The following is a 21,093-nucleotide window of genomic DNA, read 5'->3' on the forward strand; positions in this document are numbered from 1 at the left end:
GTCCGTGTCCGTGTCCGTGTGTGTGTGTGTGTGTGTGTATGTGTGTGGGAGTGGCCCATGTTGCTCCAGCAATCTAGTCTTATCATCATCTCCACCTGCTCGGTCTTCACACCTGTGGTTCATCACCTCATCTCCTCACAGTATGTAAACCCTGGCTGTGTATGTCCTCACAGTATGTAAACCCTGGCTTCCCATTCGCACACTCGGTAGATTGTTGTTTGTCGTTACAAGTCAGTCTTGTTCTCGGCCGCTTAGCAGTGCTTAGTTTCTGAAGATTCTCTCTGTGTAAGTATTTCACTGCGTTCTCTCTGTGCTTCTGCCTGCCTGCCTGCCTGCCTGCCTGTCTGCCCTGCCTAGTCTACCTGACCTGCCTGCCCTGTCTGCCTGCCCTGCTATCCTACCCTGCTCGCCATTCCACCCTGCTATTCTGTACCCCCCCTACTCCCTCATTAAAACCCGATTACGTTATATACGTGTCCTGTCTCTGTGTCCTGCACTTGGGTTCCTTAGCTCTGAACCGTAACAATTGCATTAAACGAAATCTTCTGAAAATATTGCCGAGTGTCTATAATTGAATTAGGCCCCGCATCAAGGCATCGCATCAGAGTTGAACGCAAAACGACAACCATGTTGATTACTCTCCTCTGTGGGTTTGTTTTAATTATCTCTGTCTCGACCCGCCCAATCGCAGAGCTGCAGGCGTCATACCAGCCACAGGTATGAGTTTCAGAGAGCGAGGAGGAAGGTCATCGCTGGCACCGGCTGCCATTCTGAAGTCAAACTTGGTGACTCTGACTTTCCACTGACGTTTGTTAAAGTGCACTCTCTCTCACACTGATTTTTGTTTTCTCTTTTACTTTTTCCTCCTCAAACCACATAGAGAGAGTGTGAGGGAGCGATGATATCAGCACCGAGGCCAATCACCCACTGTGTCCCATGTTCCCCGCCCAGAGAGTGAGACTACGCAGCAGGCGGACCATGCTATGCTTTACACTACAATGCCATGCCAGGTTATCTAGGGGCAAAGCAGCCAGCTGGGAGACAGAGAGGGCAGTGTGTGTGTGTGTGTGTGTGTGTGTGTACATTTTATGTCTATTTACTTTGTCTGTGGACTTTGTGTGTGTGTGTACTTTGTCTATGTACTTTGTGTTTGTGTGTGTGTGTACTTTATGTCTATGTACTTTGTGTGTGTGTGTGTGTGTGCGTATACTTTATGTCTATGTACTTTGTCTGTGTGTGTGTGCGTGTACTTTATGTCTATGTACTTTGTGTGTGTGTGCGTGTGCGTGTGTACTTTATGTCTATGCACTAGAGGTGTAACGGTACACAAACATTTCAGTTCGGTACATTTTAAATGTATGTTTTTCGGTTTCAATTGTCATTATTATTAAACAGTGGTTTAGTGAACAAACAGTGGGTCTTCCTTTCTTAATTAAGATAGCAGGCGCCTTGGATAAGTCGTGGGCAACTGTAGTTTGTGCTTGTTTATAAAGCTATGGTATGGTTTACTGAGTGAAATGCGGACAAGAGGGAACTACGTAACGAGGCTCAATTACTTTCAATGTTTAAAAACGGTGTTCTTGACAACGGAGTATGGGCCGCTGCTATGTTTGTTATTGCTTTGGCCCGGTTTGAATTGTTAGCAAGAGGCTACTTAAATACCATGGGGGAGGGGCGCTTAGGTGGCGTAGTGGATTAAGCGCTGACCATGTACCCCAGGGCTCCCGGTTCGATTCCGGCCACGGACATATCCTGCATGTCATCCCTTCTCTCTCTCTCACCCAACCTTCCTGTCATAATCTCTACTATATCTGTCATTAAAAAGAAAAATATGAGTGGGACTGCCCAGAAAAAATAACTTAATGAAAAATACCATGGGGGAGCTGGGTTTGCACTTCACTGATTTTTCTTGTAGCTGTGATGTGATGCCATCTCAATGAGTGAGAAAGTTGGACAGACAGCCAACCCCATTGCAGGTGAACAATGTTAGCTTTGGTCTGATCCACCTGTCTTTGTCCATCGTCATTGTAGGTAACTGAGAAACCGTAATTTCCCCAAACAGGAGACTTAAGGGATGCTGGAGGAACTTCAAGCTCTAGTTTAAGCTTAACTACTGACTCTCTCTGTGTGGCATGCATACTGGCTGAGATTACTTAAACACACAAAAAACATTCTGCGCATGCAGTGGGTAAAGCTGAATTCGTTCGGTACACACGCGAACCGAACTGAAGGACCCGTACCAAAGATTTCCGTAAACCGTTACACCCCTACTATGGATTTTGTCTATGTACTTTGTCTGTGTGTGTGTGCGTGTGTGTGTGTGTGTGTGTGTGTACCAGACAGTCACTCACAACAATCTCCTATCCTGTTCCCTCTTGAAGACCAGGACCTCCTCATTAAACAGGTTTATTTAGTCAGCTGTATGTGTGTGTGTGTGTGTGTGTGTGTGTGTGTGTGTGTGTGTGTGTGTGTGTGTGTGTACTGGTACTACTAACTTACTATTGTACTGTATGGCTGTATGACGAAGAGCCTCCACACCACTATCAGTCAGTGTCACCCAGTGCACACTGCACAGTCACGGCTCTCACGCTGGCGTCAGAAGGACCAGGCTACTTCATTTGCTTTTATTTCAGAGAAACTACGTAGTCCGTCATTATTACAGAGAACTACAACCTGACTCTAATGACATTATGATGTCATTCAATTTAATTCATTTTTTTTCTGCACAGACACATAAACAGAACAGCCCTAATCTACAGTACGTGTTGCTGCTCCCAATGACGAGGGAAGTGTGTGTGTGTGTGTGTGTGTGTGTGTGTGTGTGCGCGTGTGCGCGTGTGTGTGGGGGGGCTGGGTGAAAGTTGTCCTGAAACGTGGTCATAAAGATAGGGCGCTTCCCATTGGTTCATTTACACATGAGCGGGAAACAAAAGGTCCGTCTGGTCACGAGAGAGGTCAAGGGGTCAACCCTGTTACCGTCGGAGACGCTCATGTGTTTCCCGTTGTTTGGCACTCTTTCCTGTCTGACTCAGGGGGAAAGTTCTCCACGAGTGTCCAATGACGGCTTGTAGAGAAACAGGATGGTACCGGTAGAGGGTAGGTGTAGGTATGTGTGTGTGTGTGCGTGTGTGTGTTTGTGTGCGTGTGTGTGTGTGTGTGCGTGTGTGTGTGTGTGTGTGTGTGTGTGCGTGTGTGTGTGTGTGTGTTTGAGTGTGTGCGTGTGTGCGTGCTTGTGCGTGTGTGCGTGTCTATGCACTCTTGTGAGTTACAGTATGTGTCCAGACTTGCACAGGAAGGGGGGGGGGTGTATTCCGGGTCATCCCTGCCCTGTAAGGGAGGGGGGGGGGGGGGGTGTACTACGGGTCATCCCTGCCCTGTCAGGGAGGGGGGGTGGGGTGTGTACTACGGGTCATCCCTGCCCTGTAAGGGAGGAGGAGGGGGGGTGGGGTGTACTACGAGGGGGGGGGGGGGGGGTTGGGGTGTGTACTACGGGTCATCCCTGCCCTGTCAGGGCGGAGGGGGGGGGGGGGGGGGGGGGGGCGGGGGGGTGGGGTGTGTACTACGGGTCATCCCTGCCCTGTCAGCCCCCCCGGCTGACCTGAGTCTCCCGCCACCTCAGTCCTGCTGCTTTCTAAAGGGTAAATATTTACACAGATAAATCCTCCCCTCTCATAAGAGGCCCCTGGAGCCTGTCCCAAGAGGACGTTTAACTCAGCTCCCACCCCCACAGACACCCCCCCATCCCCCGGGGGTAGTGTTCCTCTCACAAGGGTATACAGTCTGATACTACTGCAAGGCCGGACTGAGGTAACCAGGCGTGAGAGGTTTGTGAGCACACATGTACTGACTTATACGCATGCACGCATGCACGCACTCCCACATACACACACACATAAATAAGTACACACACACACACACCTTTCTGACTTTATGGCCATCATCTACAGTCAGGGGGCTCTTTAAGAGAAATAAAGGCGATATTTACTGTAGAGTTTCATTGAGTGTAAAGGCCAGATTTGTGGTACCCATAAACCACCTCTCCCCTTCCTGCCCTTAAAAAAAAATGTAGTGCCACACAACTACTGATGAGAACACGCTCCCAGGGGACTCTCAGACTCTCCGCCTTTTTACCACACAGTACAGTTCAAAAAGGCTTTAAAACAGTTGGACTTACAGCGCTGACAAAGGAAATGTCAATAAATTACATTTTATTACTTGTCATTCCAAAACATAGAAGCCAATGAAGCCAATTACAAATGATGACTAGGCCGTTACACATAAGAAATCGTGAATGTGTGCTACATTAAATGTGTTTCACCAAAGCCTGTATTTCTGGAATCTCCACAACTTTCTCTAAAAGTGAAACCATTTCTTTTTAAACTGTCACTTCATAGTAGCAATTACAAAAGTGCAGTGCCTGTCAAAACAGTAGTGGTGACAGAACAGTAAATTAAAAAGTGTTTTCCATAACAATTTCTTGTTAAAAAAAAACAAACAGATGAGAGCGAGCGCCTCTCTCCAAACTCCCATGAAGACTTGAAAGAGAATGTGACTGTTGTCTGTGTCCATGTAATTTTTTCTTCCCTCCCTCCCTCCCTCCCTCCCTCCCTCCCTCCCTCCCTCCCTTCTTCCTCCTCTTCCACTGAAGTTTATCTTTCTTCCTGTCTTTCATCACTGGGGTTATTAAACCCTCCGTGAAGCTCCGCCACGTCTAATTATGCCGACGGTAAACAAAAGGAGGCTAGGGGGCGGGAAGGGCCCGAGATGAAAAAAAACACAGCTGGACAAGCGCTGTGTTATTATAATACTTTAAGCGATACTGTTAGCGTGGTCAGTCTTTTAGCAGGCAGCTAATGACTGGCTAGGGTAATTACAGACTCGGGGCCCAGCACTAGCTAGCGATACTCCTCCTGTGGATGGTCGTTAAGAGCAAAGGGATCAAACCCAGCTTCCATTACCGCCCGAAACCCCAAATTACCTTTCAAGGTGTTGCATTGTTATTGAAAAAGGTACATTACAGTACATTTTCCCCTCCACTGACACATGTTTTAGTCACAGATTTCATTTGCTAGCTAGCAGCTAGATAGGGGTAATTGCTCTTATATTATTGTACCAACCTTGGTGAAATACAGCCGGGTGGACAGTTGTGTCATGCAAATGCAATGTTTGAGGGGTAGCTAAAATAAGAAAAAGCAAGTCCTGCAAGCTAGCCCACACAAAACATTCTGAAGTGTTATGGCTAGCTATCACAGAGGGGGGAGAAGGCTCGAATGTTGCTCGCTAACAATTAATTTAGAGCAGGGGTCTTCAACCTTTTCCTGACAGGAAAACACTACATCATGACACTTACATACAGAGGCCGTGTGTTATGTTCTGTAGAGCACAATGTGGGGTTTACAGTTTGTTGATGTGAACTGTAAACTGTAAAGAAGCTGATGGTGGTCTGAACAGATGCCATTGCTAAACAGTGGGGTCCTGTGCTCCCCTCCACACATGCATTCACACGCAGGCACACGCATACACACACACGCTCATGCACAAACGCACGCGCACACACATACATGCGCACACACTTACACAAAAGAGGTGATACCCAATTCGTATTTTCTTGGATTCCTCCGAAATTAGCGTATGTGGTATTGGACCCATAATGCCTGTAGCCAGTCCGCTTCAACCCCAACCCCAACCATGTCCCCATCCCCGTGGGCCTATGGACACGCCGCTGTCGTGAAAGGGCCTCCCAACATCCTGTGCAGGATCTAAATATTTACACTCCAGGCATCCCAAGTGGCGAGGCAAAGAGGGATTGATGTTTTGGGTTACATAAAGTCCAATCCTTCAGAGCACATTAAACAGATTGTCCTCATTAGCAAGAGCAGGCAGTTCTACGTTTTGTATCTTATGGATACTGTGCACTACAAAATAGAACATGGTTGATGTCTATAATCATGTTTGATGGGTGTATTTATCAGAATCTCATACAGTAGGTGCCATACCCACATAAACCCAGTATTAAATTATAATAATTGTTTTATTGCCAGCAATAAACTGTTGGAATTTAGTATTTTATGCTCTAGGCAAGGGGTCCACCATAGACGGCAACCCTGGAGCAGTTAGGGATTCATTGCCTTGCTCAAGGACACCTCGGCACGTGGTCTGTCGGAGGTTCAAACCGCCGACCTTGCAATCATTAGATGCCGGCTCTACCTCCTGAGCCACCTAAACATATATAAACATAAACCGAAACTGTTGGAATTTTGTATTTTATGCTCTAGGCAAGGGGTCCACCGTAGACGGCAACCCCGGAGCAGTTAGGGGTTCAGTGCCTTGCTCAAGAACAAGCATTGTGATTGGTGGAGAGATTTTCAAGGTATGTTCAAATGTACGCATGTACGAAATTCTTTCGCCACAGTGGATTTGCTTATCACGTCTCCTTGGCAGCACAGGGCAGAAAACACAACAATACAAAAATATGTTAAAGCATTGTTTTCTTGTCACAATCTTCGGATTTGTTGCGTAACCTCTGCTTCTTTGTGCCTAACAACTCCCTACCTGTGACCTATTCTTGTCACTTTTTTATCTTGAATTATGCCTATTGCCTTATTGTCTGCAAATTGTCTGGATACTGCTAATTGTATCCTGTCTAATTTGTCACTTATGTCCTGTACTATTGTCACTTTTTAATCTCGAATTATGCCTTATTGTCTTATTGTCTTGTGCTGCAATGTCAGAAACTGATGCCTAACAATTTTACTCTCTTTTACTCTACACTTGTTTAATGTGATGTAACAATAAACTTGAAACTTGAAACCTGTGACAATAATATTGATGTTAAATCCTGACCTCTCAGGCATTATAGCTTAATTATTACACATGCATAAGAAGAACTTCATATACATTTCATTGTTAACATATTCTCTACTCAGGGAAAAAACGATTTGGATGCTACAGTATAGCTGCCACAACAGATGACATAAGACCAGGTTAAAGTTAAATCACTTTAGCTGCAATTGTTAAGTCAACAGTTAAGATGCTAACATCATGGCCTCTGAACATAAGAGCTTGAGGTTAGCCTGGCTTCATCATTTAGCCTTGGATCAGGCAGATATTAGCCACAAAGCCCTTTGACCCCACAGCTCTTCATGCTGTGAAAACACTGGGATCCCACTCACAGGAGCTGCTTTATGTGTGTAAAGGCTAACTAGGCTTATGGGTTATAGAGTGGGCGAAAGCTAGCAGGGATTAGCGTGTAATTGAATTTGGCTGCATACCTGTTCATAACATTTGCTGCGATGTAGGAGAAGGGGGCTGATACTGTGAAAGTGCACTCTCAAGTGATGAGGTCATTCATCTAGGCCGGGGGAGTCTCTCACTCTCTCACTCTCTCTCTCTCTCTCTCACTTTCTCTCCATCTCCCTTTTTTTTCCTTCTTCCTCCTCTCTCTCTATCTGTAATCTTTTCTTGTTTGGAGAGCTGCCACAGATTTCCACACCAATGCCAGCACACCTTCAATAATAAATATTAAATAATTAATATTAGGGGCGCTTAGGTGGCGTAGCGGGTTAAGCGCTGACCATGTAATCGCAGGGTCCCCGGTTAGATTCCGGCCGGGGACATATCCTGCATGTCATCCCTCCGCTCTCTCTCACCCATCCTTCCTGTCTAAATCTTCACTGTAACTGTCAATACAAATTAAAATTATGAGTGGGACTGCCCCACTCAGAAAAAATAATTTAATAATTAATATTAACCTTGAAACCTATTTCTATGCTGGGTAGTTCCCCTGCTCAGGTGTATGTGTATGTTGTGTTGTGGTCTATGACAGTGTGTGGCGATGTGACTGCAGGTAGATAGTCCTTCCTATACAATGGAATGCAGAGTTTCGTGCTCAGCATTTTATGCTCTATCGCCCCCCAACACTTCAAAGTAAACAATTCCAAGAAAACAATTCCATAAACATTTCCATTGAGAACAGAAAAAGAAATGGGACATGGGACACACCTGCAGGACTGGGGCCCCGGGAGCCCTCCTGGGGTTGGGGGGTCCGGTTGTGTTTCTGTTGCCGCCGCTTGTTGGCGGACCGGGTGGTGCGTACGTGCAACTCGCTCACTTTGAAGAAGGCCACCATGAAGGGCTGCTTCTCCAGCGCACCGTCTCGCCCCACTAGCCCCGCCTCCTTGGAGCCGATGCTCCGCCCTATTCCACAGAGGAGGAGGCAGCTGTCAATCACATGAGCAACCTCTTGTCTTAGTTCAGGCAGGACATTCTAAGTCAGGACCTAGCTGTCTGCCACATGAGAGGTCAGCTGTCTACATGTACGCACCCAACACAATCACATGTTAAACATGGGTATGGCGTCGGTATAACCATAAATGGTTATTATTGAATATCATTTGTATATTCAATAAATGGATAACCTAAGATGTTAAGTGTTCCTGATTGAACTGGATAGTGTGGCCAGAGTTAATATTTCTGTATTTCTTTATTGTCATGTGATAGGGTAAATGTACATTAGTCAATGACTGCGTTTACATGCACACCATATTCCGATTAAGGTCAATATTCGGGTTATTGTAATATTCTGAATAAGGTTTACATGAGTCTTGCCCAATCGGAATATTGAGAATATTCCGCTTAATACAGGAATATGGTGTGCATGTAAACGCAGTCAATGTATTACAGTTGAGCATAAAACACAAAAGGCTTAGGGTTGTAAGTGGATAGTTTGTTGAACAGTGTGTTAATCGTTTGTTGCCAATCCACATTTGGTGTGGGTTCTCTGTCTTGTTCTTCTATTTGGATGCAGATATGGTGGTTGAAGCAAATGTATTGTTTGTTTTTTACATATTTACACAATATGTTTTACAAACCATATTTTTATTAATTTCATTTTTAATTAATGCTGTTCACTAATTATTCCTTCGTCGATTGATTTTGTTCTGTTTGATTGTCTTTCATGTGGACCCCGGGAAGAATAGTCTTCACTATGGTGATGACTAATGTGGATCCGTTTAAACAAATAAACAAATAAACATAAGGAGAATTATCCGAATTTAGTTTTACCGAGACATTCTTCTCACTGTTTCTTCAGCAACAGAACCTGTGTAGGTACCGGTACTGTTTACATTAAAGAATGAAAATGGAGGAGTTAGCATGCATCTTTGTTAGCATAGTTAGCGTGCCTACTCTGTGGTCCCCTTACCGCTACTGGTTTCCACACTGATCTGCACGCCTCGGTTGTGGTGGGGGCTCATCACCCACAGGTTACTGGTGGCCGTGATGTCAAACTCCAGCCAGCCCTCCTCGGCCGCCCACAGCCTGCGAGACTCCAGCAGGAACAGATCCGCTTCCCTGGGGGTCAGAGGGGACGGGTGTTGATCATTAAGGCTAGTGGAGGACAGCCCTGGGGCTTGTACAGTAGGCCGTGTGACGTGTAGAACAGGAATTTGTGTATTTGTAGCTACAGCTAACAGAGTATTGCTACGACGGATTATGTTTTCTTACACTTTCAGATATCTCCCCTGAGATAGCCCATGACGCATTTGTATTTGATTGACACAGATTTCATTGAGAATGTAAGGCATACTGACATGTTGAGGATGAGCTACTAGGGTTAGGGTTATGGTTAGCCTAGCCAAACCATAACCCTAACCGTCATTCCAGAGCTACCTCGGGAGCAGACAACAACAACCCAAAAAGAGAGAGAAGGAGAGGGGAGAGGAGAGAGAGAGAGAGAGAGAGAGTAGCGAGAGAGACTGTAACTCTGTTATATTTTGCTCTATACCACTTTGCAAATATTGTTTTTACTGTCTCAACAGCAATGCCAATAAAGCATTTTAATTGAGAGGACAGAGAAGACGAAGAGAATGAGAATAGAGAATAAAGAGAGGGGTAGCAAATAGGAAGAAGATGCCTGTCCAGAGGGAGAAGAGAGAGAGAGAGAGAGAGAGAGAGAGAGAGAGAGAGAGAGAGAGAGAGAGAGAGAGAGAGGGTGAAAGAGAAAGATAGAAGAGAGGAGAGGAGAGGAGAGGAGAGGAGAAACAAGAGGCCTGTCCTTCTGTCCCCATTACAGTAATCACACGGTGCGAGGCCACCAGCCCCTCCTCGGGGGCCGAAACATCAAAGCCCAAAATCACCCAGGTGTTCTGGGAATGCCCCTGCAGTCATGCGCGGGCAGCCCCTTCTTTATTGGTCGTTAATGAGAGTGTTTCTGAAGGCTTCCATATGAGGCTCCCCCTCCTCCTCCTCCTCCTCCTCCTCTCTGGTAGTTCACACGTTGGACGCAGCCTGAGCTGATGCACACACACACACACACACACACACACACTTTCTGAGACACACAAACACACACACACTCTCTGAGACACACACACTGAGACACAAACAAACACACTCTGAGACAAACACACATACACACACTGACATACACGCACACATACACTCTCTCTCTCTCTCTGAGACACACACACCCACACCCACACACACACACACACTCTCTCTGAGACACACACACACCGAGACACAAACACACTCTGAGACACAAACACACTCACACACACCGAGACACACACACACACTCTGAGACACACAGTAGTTCACACGTTGGACGCAGCGTGAGCCAGAGCAGCCGGTGCTGACTCAGTTGGACCGGCGGGGGTTCCGTCTGAGACCCGCGGGGGACGTGCCACTAAAAGCCCTACTGTAAAGCCTCTTATTGACTGCTTAAATGAACTGGAATAATAAGGTCATACGTCAACGTTTTGGGTTTTTTGGTTCATATAAATCTCCTTCACTGCCCCTGTCAATGATTGTAGCAATCAAGTGAAGCCACATATTGAGTAACTGTTTTTTACAGTTTGTCCAAGTTTAACATCCATACATACAGCTGTAATAACTGGATCAAAACGACCTTGATATAAAAGAATGACGTAACACCGGTGCACAATAACACTAGGGTTAATTGGGTGCTGGGAGATTGAGTATTATGGGAATACGATACGGCTATGGAGTGAAGTTTACTGTGGTTAAGTAAGTGAGAGCAAAATAACAGTCAGAGTAACTTGCTCCTTCTCTGTACCGAGGTCAGCCCACCACATTCTTTTGCACTCGACCCACTTTCTGCAATGTGAACACACACATTCCTCTTGTGTCTTGTGTCAAAGAAACCGCCCCAATCAAATTAATAGTACAAAGGGCGACAGCTTATTATACAGCCTATCATTACTGCTGAGAGGCCCGGGAACAGTGAGTGTGTGTGTGTGTGTGTGTGTGTGTGTGTGTGTGTGTGTGTGTGTGTGTGTGTGTGTGTGTGTGTGTGTGTGTGTGTGTGTGTGTGTGTGTGTGCGTGCGTGCGTGCGTGCGTGCGTGTGTGTGTGTGTGTGTGCGTGCGTGCGTGCATATGTGTGCGTGATCTTGTATGCTGATTATCAATTATAGAGGAAGGTTTCTCATGACTTGAGGAAAAAAACAACAGTCAAAGACATTACTCCCACTAAACTAATCCTTGCGTACGATAGATTAAAACCATGTTTTGCTTATCTTGTGGCTTCGTTTGAAACTTCAGAGGATGCTTTTGGCATTCTTGGTACTGTAGCATAGCTTATATTCCGCCCTGCTTGCAAACTTTCACTAACCCATGTGCTTATTAAAGATTAGGGCGTATATAATCAAAGCAATTACAACTTTGAGACTTGACAAACTCGCGAATGAGTCTGTTTGTCAGCAAATGTGTGTCGCAACCCTGCACAAGTGTGTGGGATTTGCGAGGCTCAAAACAAAGCACAAAGCGATGCTCTATGATAGCCCCATGAACCAAGCTATAATTTTGCTTCAAGGTAAAAAACCTTGTCCTGCAATAATACAGTAATTGGAGATATATGGTCCCTTTAATCTCCAAATATCTTTAAAAATAAAAGGCTTAGCCCGCAGGCAGCCGAGCACAAACCGCCTATTGTGGGGATAAAGGAATGTGGCAAACACGTACCTCATGATATACATTAGAAAACCCTGTAGTAGCAGAAAAATATACCCCCAAAATGTCTCAAACTAAAAACAGAATCATATACAGTAATTAAATTAAATAATATAACCGTTTACCGTAACTTAACATTGTACGGTAAGAGGAGGATGCAGAGGAAAAGAGAGGGCAATTAAGTCAAAGCCAAAAACACTTAAAGTGTACCTCAAAGAGCAGTGGCTTCCGATTGGTCACTGTTTTCAAAACACAAATATCGTCCAGCTATCTCATTGGCTGGTTGATTGAGGGGGTGGCGGGGTGGAATGGGGGTGATGGGGCCAATGTAAATGTGTTGGCCTCGCTCCTTCTTTTTGGGACATCGAAAGTCTGGGCTATTTCCGTAAAGGCGTTGTGGTCATGCCTCGTTCTACATAAACCTCATGGCAGAGACCCAGAGCTGGAAGTCTCCTGTCTCCCACAGCGAATGAGGAGCCTTCCTGCACTGACTTCAAAAACAGCCAATCAATCCAATCCCGTGTCTGGGAGAGACGAGGATGTTCGCTAGGCTAGGCTAGGCTAACCTATAATCAATGGCCAGTGAAGCACTGAATGTAGCTAGTCTTTCACTAGTCGCTATATAGCACTGGACCTTCCTCCGCTTTCCCCCTCATCAAAGGGCATCAGAACCCAGCTAGTTCATTAAAGTGACTCATTCAGAGTGTTGTAACCACGCGAGGGACGGAGAAATGTGCATGGCTAGGCACTCTATCAGCACTTGGCCTCTAGAAGCTATGTAGAACCACCCATCCATAATTTGTGGAACTAATGCTTCATTCAAGTGGTTGGAAATAGGAAACATGCTCATTTCCGACCAGGCAACTCATCAACAACTCCTCAATGATTTTGTAGCCCTGAGAAGCGAGAAAAAACTGTGTGAAAAACACCCCCCTTTTAGGAAATATTAGTTCCCACTTCACACGAGATAGATAGATTAGATAGTTTGACTGTGTGATAGATAGATAATTTGATATTTTGAAAGTGTGATCGATCGATAGATAGTTTGATTGTGTGATAGATAACTTGATATTTTGAAAGTGTGATAGATAGATCGATAGATCAATAAAGAAAAGAGTGTAAAAAAAAAAGTAATTGTCTCAACTTGCATTGCTGTCATCACAGCGGTCTGGCTGGTGTAGTGGTTAAGGCAGCCGACTCGAGTTCCAAAGGTTGCGAGTTCGAGACTTGACTAAGTCATTCTTTTTTCTTTTTTTTTTACATTTAACCGAAGATTTCATGCAAAGGCTTCAAACACCATTGTAATCGTGTCAATTCTTGTAAATTAGCCTGCACCATAATTTTATAGCCTACATACTTTTTTTAATGAGATTTTAGATTAGATTCAGACAACGAAATGCAGTAAAAAGTGCGTCTGAAGCGGGATTCGAACCACGTCTAAAAATGACGAATAAATCCTGTGGCAGCGGTCGGTACCACTAGGCCATTGTGGCGATATGACAGATTGTAGCCTGCTGCTAATATCACCACAGTAGTAATATTCATTTATTAAAATATGAACATATAACAATAACTGGGGCTAGTATGACCTACGCATTTAATCGGTCAGCAATTTCTTGCCAAACCATTTCCCTCGCCTTGTTAATTGCGGCAGTATTGCACTATTTTACATCTTATTTCTCCGTCTTCATAAAAATCAATAATTCGGAATGCTGCGCAAATGTAGTACCCCTGCAGAGTGGAGTATCTTCATTTCGACAGATCGACTCTTCTGGGCTGCGTATGTCTGCGTGCACGCGCCCATATCGAAGATTTGTAAGCCTGTCTTCTGTGAACACTGATGACACAAGGCTGATCCTCATTCGAGGAATCACCTGAGGCTTGAATTCCAATCTCGAGTTCCCTGAGCGCCGCATTTATTTATAGCGCAGCTAAACTGATCCACCTTTAGTGGAATGACCCCCTGGTAGACACCTGTGTGTGTGTGTGTGTGTGTGTGTGTGTACCTGTCAGGGTGCTCCTGCACCACCTGGTAGACACTGAGGAGGAAGGTGTGTGTGTGTGTGTGTGAGCTGTGTGTGTGTGTGTGTGTGTGTGTGTGTGTGTGTACCTGTCAGGGTGCTCCTGCACCACCTGGTAGACACTGAGCAGGAAGGTGTCGTTCCGGAAGGCTCTGCTCACACACTCTTTGTAGAGGCGGAACTCGGCGGCGGTGACGGCCTCTCCCTCGGGGATCTGGGACAAGTTGAACTTGAACTCCTTGTGGTGCCTCCTCTGTGGGGAGAGCTGCCTGTCATACTCCACTGTCACACACACACACACACACACGCACACACACACACACACACACACACACAAAGGTGAGAACACAGTTCAGAGCTGACAGGGGGTTCCATCCTGAGATGATGAAACTGAAACTGAAATATCTGGTTTTCTGGTGTTAAGATGCACAGAACTAACATGAAAAAGTGATTTAGAGTTTTTTTTTACTTCATGAGGCTACACCGACAGCTCAAACAAGACCTCCCATTTCATATACCTCTCAATTGTAAGAAGATATTTACAGTGTACTCTCATCCTTTCCATGTAGCCCACTTACAATAATAAACACAGAGTTTTTTCGTTCAACGAGGCCACAAAGGCAAAGATATCACAGTAGCGGTAGTTCCGCTAACTTCCTCCTCCCATAGTATACTCTAGTTCCGGTTTCTTTGATTCCCTGCAGTAAGCGCTGGTGAAAGGATATCTCATTCACAGACACAGAGCTGAGGTTTACCATAAAAAAAGGCTTTTCAAACGATCTGTGATTTATGCCTATGGACTAATAGAAGTTGTGGTCATGACTGTTTCCTTAAATAAACCCCCCTGTTATTGACTCCAGTGAGTGAGCGGCCATGATTCTGGGGCTGTAAAGTTGTCTATATGTTTCACAACCACTTCTGAGGCCTCAAATGACAAAAACCCAATAACTGCTTGATCCCCCCCCACTCCCCACCCCCCCCTCTCTCTTCTTCGCTTCCCTGCTTTCAAGTGCAACATGCACTGGAATAATAATAATGTGTTCCCCAGGGAATTGGTTCCCAGCTCGCTTTGCGTTGTCTCAGAGAGGATACTGCACCACAGGAGCTTCACGTTGTCTCTTGTCATCCCCTCAGCAAAGAGACACAGAACAAAAGCAGTTCAGTAAATTGTTTAAAGGGGGATGAGGAGGAGAAGGGAGAGGAACCAAAAACATGCCTAAAAACTGCCCCCTTCAGACAACGCTTCTGTCACTTGCCATTGTACGCACGCGTACCGGCACACACACGCACATACACATTCTGTTATACACACACACACACACACGCATTCTGTTATACACACACACACACACACACACCAGGGCTGGTTCTGAGGGTTGTTTTTACCGCCACATAAGTACAAGTCCAGCCGGATGCCCTGCGACTCTGAGCCGAGATGGAGTGTCCCGCTCTGATGGTATTTCCATCCCATCCTGTGTGAGGTGCAGAGAGGGAGTCCACACTTCCCACACACCGGCCCTCCCCAAAAGGTTGGGAGGATTAAATGGACTAGTAGAGTAGAGAACCAGGAGCTATGCGAGGTAGCTAGCGATGATCAATCCACTAATCCTACAATGACATTCCCCTTCACACACACACACACACACATACACACACACACACACAGAGACATACACACATATACAAACATACAGGCACATAAACACACACACACACACTCATAAACACATATACAAACATACAGGCACATATACGCACAATAAACACACACACACACACATGTGCACACACACAGTAAATTAACGAGAGGAGCAGACTGTGGGGATGGAGGAGCTATGAGAGGTAGGGGTTCAGTGTCTGTGTGTATGTGTGTGTGTGTGTGTGCGTGTGTGTGCGTGTTCAGTGGGTCGACTACATGAAAAGACTTCCCTGCATGATGTATTTTAGTGGCTTCGCTAGTTGGAGATCTATTGACATTAGGGACTACAGATCATCCCCCCCCCCCTTCCCCAAACACATGTTCCCAATCAAGGAACAGAATAGACCCCGAGTCTAGTCTAGGGTTCTAATCGGCATATGGGTCCGGCCGCAGGGAGCTCCGACCCCCCCAACCACCACTGTGGACCTAAGTGACTCACTAGCCTTGGCCAGTCTGTACAGCTCTATGACAAGCAGCCCCCTAGAGACCCCCCGTGGACGGACTGTATCACACACACGCACACACACACTCACACACACGCACACACACACACACACACACACGCACCTTCCAAGAGTTCAACCCCGATACAAACACCCTTATCATACACACACATCATACGCCTCCTAGAGACCCCCATGGACAGAATGTATCACACACACGCACACACACACTCACACACACACACACACACACACATACACACTCCCTTAGCATTCAACAGTGCCTTCATCTGAGCCCCCCTTGCATCTACCCAGAGATCACTAGGAAGAGAGAGGGAGGGAGAGAAGAGAGAGGGAGGGAGAGAAGAGAGAGGGACGGAGAGGAGGAGGATATGCCTCAGTTCAGGGCCCAGCTGCAGGATTCACATGCCCCCCCCTCCCCATACACACACAAACACACACACACACACACACACACACACACACCAGGGGTTACTAACACTCTACACTGTATCTACTCCATATATGTTCTTCACATCAGCAGCTGAGGGTCGACGTGGCCTCTAGTCTACCGCCTTGGACAGTGACATCTTCATCTGTCTCTCTCTCACACACACACACACACACTCACACACACACAGAGGGGTCAGCCAGGGGTTTTGCACCGACAATCATGGGCCGACAGATATGTTTTAAGGGGGCTGCTGTGTTAGCAGGGGCCTTGCAGATTGAGGGGGTCAGGGTATTTCAAATGACTTTACAATTCTCCCTTCAACACCCAGAGGGTTCAGATTGGGGCCTTGAAATGCAATTGAGGAAACACTGAGCTTAAAAATCAAAGAGCGGACTTGACACAAACTAGGCTTGCAGAGTGCATACTGTCATTTCCATGCTAATTTAGAGTGATCTGACGTCTGGGGGGAGGGAGGAGAGTGGATTTGGAGCCTATTAGAGAAGGTTCTTGACTTCTTGACATTTTCCTATAGAGATGCTACATTGGGAGTCCATTAGTGGGACGTCTTGCCGACAGCCTTGCGATGGAGACCGACCACGGAAGCGTGCAGAGGTACTAGTATGGTCAGATGAGAGGGCGGACCACAAGCACGGACCTCCAACGCAGAGAGCATGGCCACATTGTGTACACACACACACACACACACACACACACAAAGGTAACTGGGGTTAGCCTCTATAGACTATAGCTAGACCTGTGAAAGAACGCTGAAGATCTGACAATGGAATGTCTCTGGTGATCCACCGACACTTTGTGGGTGTCATCTTCACAGATAAAGACAGAGGGGGGGGGGGGGGGGGATGAGATGGGGAGAGGGAAAGAGAAAGGGAGAGAGTGAGATGGGGAGATGGAAAAGGAAAGGGAAAGGGAGAGGGGGAGAATTTAGGATAGAGAGAGAGAGGAAGAAGGAGGGGGGGGGGGGTATAATAGAGAGTATTGGACAGCTTTCGCAAGAGCTGTTCTCTCGTTTCCACCTGCGCAACATCTGCCTCCACTGTCCTGGTAATGCTATTGTAATTAGCCCACACAGCTCTCTCTCTGCTCTCTCTGGTCCTTCTGCTCTCTTTGCACTCCAGGCCCTGGACAGCTCCAAAGGGGAAAATGACACCTCTTATACCCCCAAAAGGAGAAGAACTACAGGCATGGTAGGGAGGGAGGGGGAGAGGGGAAGAAGGGAAAGAAAGGGAGACCAGAAAAAGAGAAGGAATAAAATTAACTTAAATCACGGTAAAAAAAAAAAGAGAGGGAGGCTGGAGAAAGAATCAGAGCAAGAGGGAAAAGTGAAGCGAAAAAGGAAAAAGAAGTCAAAAAAGAATAAAAAAGAGAGATGTTGTTTCACTGAGAATAGGCAGGTTAAAAGACAACATTGGAGGGTAACAGAGATAGGATCAAGTCACAATGAAGTAAGTCCTAAGCAAGGCTCATATCTTAACCTTTGAGAATTGAGTCAAGTCTCAAATAACAAAGGGCAAGTATCATGTCAAGTCCAAGTCACAAGTCACAACATACATCTTCAACTCCTGGCTTCGATATGCACTAGTCATTTGTTTCATTCATAATCTGTGACGGGAAATGGTGGTATGGTGTAGCAATGTCTAAATCCAAACATTTTATAAAAGTATCCATTTGGTTAGGAAGTTCACGGTACATCAATATTAGACTTTTAAAGTTGTATTGATGTAAATAGGCACCATTGAAAAATATTTTTCAGCTATGAGATGGTCTGATGCTGACCATGGTCTGATGCTGTTAGCAACATTAGATGATGAGGATCAAATGACAACCTTGAAAAAAGTTGAAAAGTCAACCATCTTACAGTAACAACATCTAATAAAAAGTTAATTCCAACCAACATCGTCTATCTGTATAGTATAGTATAGTGGATAGTGTACATAGCCTTTATTTATGTAAACCAGCTCCTTCCCTTCTTGTGTTTTTTTTGTTTTTTGTTTTTTGTTTTTCTTTCCTAGCACCAGGGGAGCCACCCCTCCTAAATTTCGTTGTTTGGTACCTGTACTATAGCAATGACAATAAAGACCATTCATTCATTCATTCATTCATTCATTCAACATGTGATGAACCAACAACCATATTTCAAGCATTGACAATAGAATAGGACAGGCTCTATTTGCCCCCTTACTGTTCTGTAACTGTCGGTTGAGCAAAACAGAATTTAACATATGCGATTCTCCGCTTTAAGCAACGGAATTGCCGTGAATGTATGTCCACGGTGTAATAAGAATGTATTCTTCGGAGTAAGATAATTTAACATGGGAGGACGGTGGTGTTGTTCTTTTGGGAGGGGGAAATACAAAACCTTCGAGTCATACAGCCACAAGTTAAGTCACAAGTCACTGATGCTCAAGCCGAAGTCGAGTGTTAAGTCTTTTTGTTTTTTTGCCAAGTTAAGTTGCAAAGTTGTAGTCCACATCTCTGGAGTAGTAAAAAAAGAAAGAGAGTGAAAGCTGGAAGAAAGAGTAGTGAGTGGTTGGAGCCTTGAGGCTGTTTTGACTCTGAGGGAGAGAGAGCTAGAGAGAGAGAGAGAATGTGTGTGTGTGTGTGTGTGTGTGTGTGTGTGTGTGTGTGTGTGTGTGTGTGTGTGTGTGTGTGTGTGTGAGAGAGAGAGAGAAGAGGCAGACGGGTGGCGTGTGGGCAGGCCTCTCTGTGGTCAGTGGTCATCGCCATTTTCCATCCAATCCCCCGGAGGGGGTGGGAGGGGGGGGGGGGGGGGGGGTGAGCCTGGCGGTCGCCTGCATCAAATCCCTCCGGCCGCATTTCCTCTTTTTCCTCCCCTCCAGTGACCGCAAAGGAAAACAACCGCCCTCTCCCCCACACAGCACTGCTCCACCAGCAAACACTGGAGACATGCCTACAGTATGCACCTCTACCTGCTGTTCCACCCCCCACACAAAGGGGAAGCTATAGTCTGAGAGAGAGCAGGAGGGAATGTTTGGTCTGAATGGCATCTGTGACCCCGACAGGCCGGGGCTCTGAAAGCAGCTTTGAGGTCTAAGGACAACTGCGTCCCACCTCTCCACCCTTTTACCTGAAATGTATATATACATCTGCACATATGGCGTAACCATGGGCACCAATCCTAAGCTTTTTTAAATACACCAGGGAGTGCAAAGGTCCACACTGCGGGGAGACTTCTGCTGAGTAATAGTTTGACGAGTCAAGGGAGAGGGTGTTCTCGTTAGTGCTGACTTGTCGTTAGAGCCCAATGCTGCGTCTTCTCCCGAAGTATGCACTATTATGGGCACTTTCCTTCATTGATTAGGAGCACGGGCACTTACACCAATCCATGCCCATTGGAATCCATGTGGGAAAGTGCACAAGACAAGTGTAAACTTTCATAGAAGGGCGGAGAGATGGGACGCAGTCTGCAGGCAAGAGGACTACTTATTTATATTGGGTAATTCTTCATAGCAAGAGAGAGTTTTATTGGAGCACCATTCTGCGGTGCTGCTGTTTGGATGTTCTTTTAAACCCTCACATTCTAATTATAGTTGGTAAATCTTACCTCCTCTCAAGGCCAAACAGAGCGATGACTGATTACCAACTCATGACTTGCGGAGGAATATAAATTTCGATATTCCACAAACGTCTACAGTTGTCTCTAGGAGCTAAATATAACGGTATGCAAGATTGTTAGTTGTTAGAATCAATGGATACATCACTTTTCCACAGCATAAAAACAAGTGTTCCACAACTTTTCACAAGCAAGGGTTGAGGATTAGAACCAACACTTCCATACTGTAAACCAAGTCAGCCATGCGCTTTGTCATTAAGTCTCTCTAATTTGCTATTCAATTCAGGAAAGAGTTTAAACGGCCGCCCTACGAAACAGTTATTCGCAAACGATTTAAAAAGCTGTCTCCAATGGTTAAACCTATAAAAATGCACTGCAGCCCGAGGCATGACAAGAATTCAGAAGTGTTTGTGTAATTACAGTCTAATTCTCTCTCTCTGGTTTCTCTCTCAGATTTCATGTTTGCCGGAGAACGACAGCTCTCACACATCTCAATGTGTTCTTTCTCTCGCTAAATTGGCCCAGTGTTCTTAATTAAAGGGTCGTTCAACGCCTGTTCTTCAGGAAACTCTTTATGGCTGTACTGTTTAAGCACAAACTATATAAGTACAAATCCCATGGGCACAAATATCAGTTCAAGTTTGTTCATTGTTAAAATTTGGCATAAACTTGGGTGAAAACTAGACAGAATGTGTGACACATTGATGACTCCAAAGCTACTTAGTTTTCCATGTTGATACAATGTCATTGGTCTGATGTTGTTGTTCAAATAACGCATGGAACATTGCGGATTCGAATCATTTTTGTGCACAGTGGGCTACCATTCAATGTTTCAATTCAACTTCAAAACTGTATTTGTAAGCGTGAGACACCCACACAAGGACTCCTTGAAAAACACATTTTACACATAAAA

The 21,093-nt window shown here is 45.6% G+C and overlaps 1 protein-coding gene across 1 annotated transcript in view; it reads right to left on the minus strand.

The window, feature by feature from the left end:
- bmp6 (bone morphogenetic protein 6) overlaps positions 1-21,093 on the minus strand; it is a 42,181-nt gene that overhangs the window by 7,961 nt on the left and 13,127 nt on the right. Inside the window, exons 2-4 of the mRNA XM_080543389.1 lie at positions 14,082-14,274; positions 9,203-9,351; positions 8,002-8,196 (exon numbers count right to left, since the gene is read on the minus strand). Of these exons, the coding sequence (XP_080399515.1) occupies positions 8,002-8,196; positions 9,203-9,351; positions 14,082-14,274 (537 nt within the window). The remainder of the gene's footprint in view (positions 1-8,001; positions 8,197-9,202; positions 9,352-14,081; positions 14,275-21,093) is intronic.

Source organism: Nansenia antarctica (genome assembly GCF_963989245.1).
Source record: "Nansenia antarctica genome assembly, chromosome: 12".
NCBI lineage: Eukaryota > Metazoa > Chordata > Actinopteri > Argentiniformes > Microstomatidae > Nansenia > Nansenia antarctica.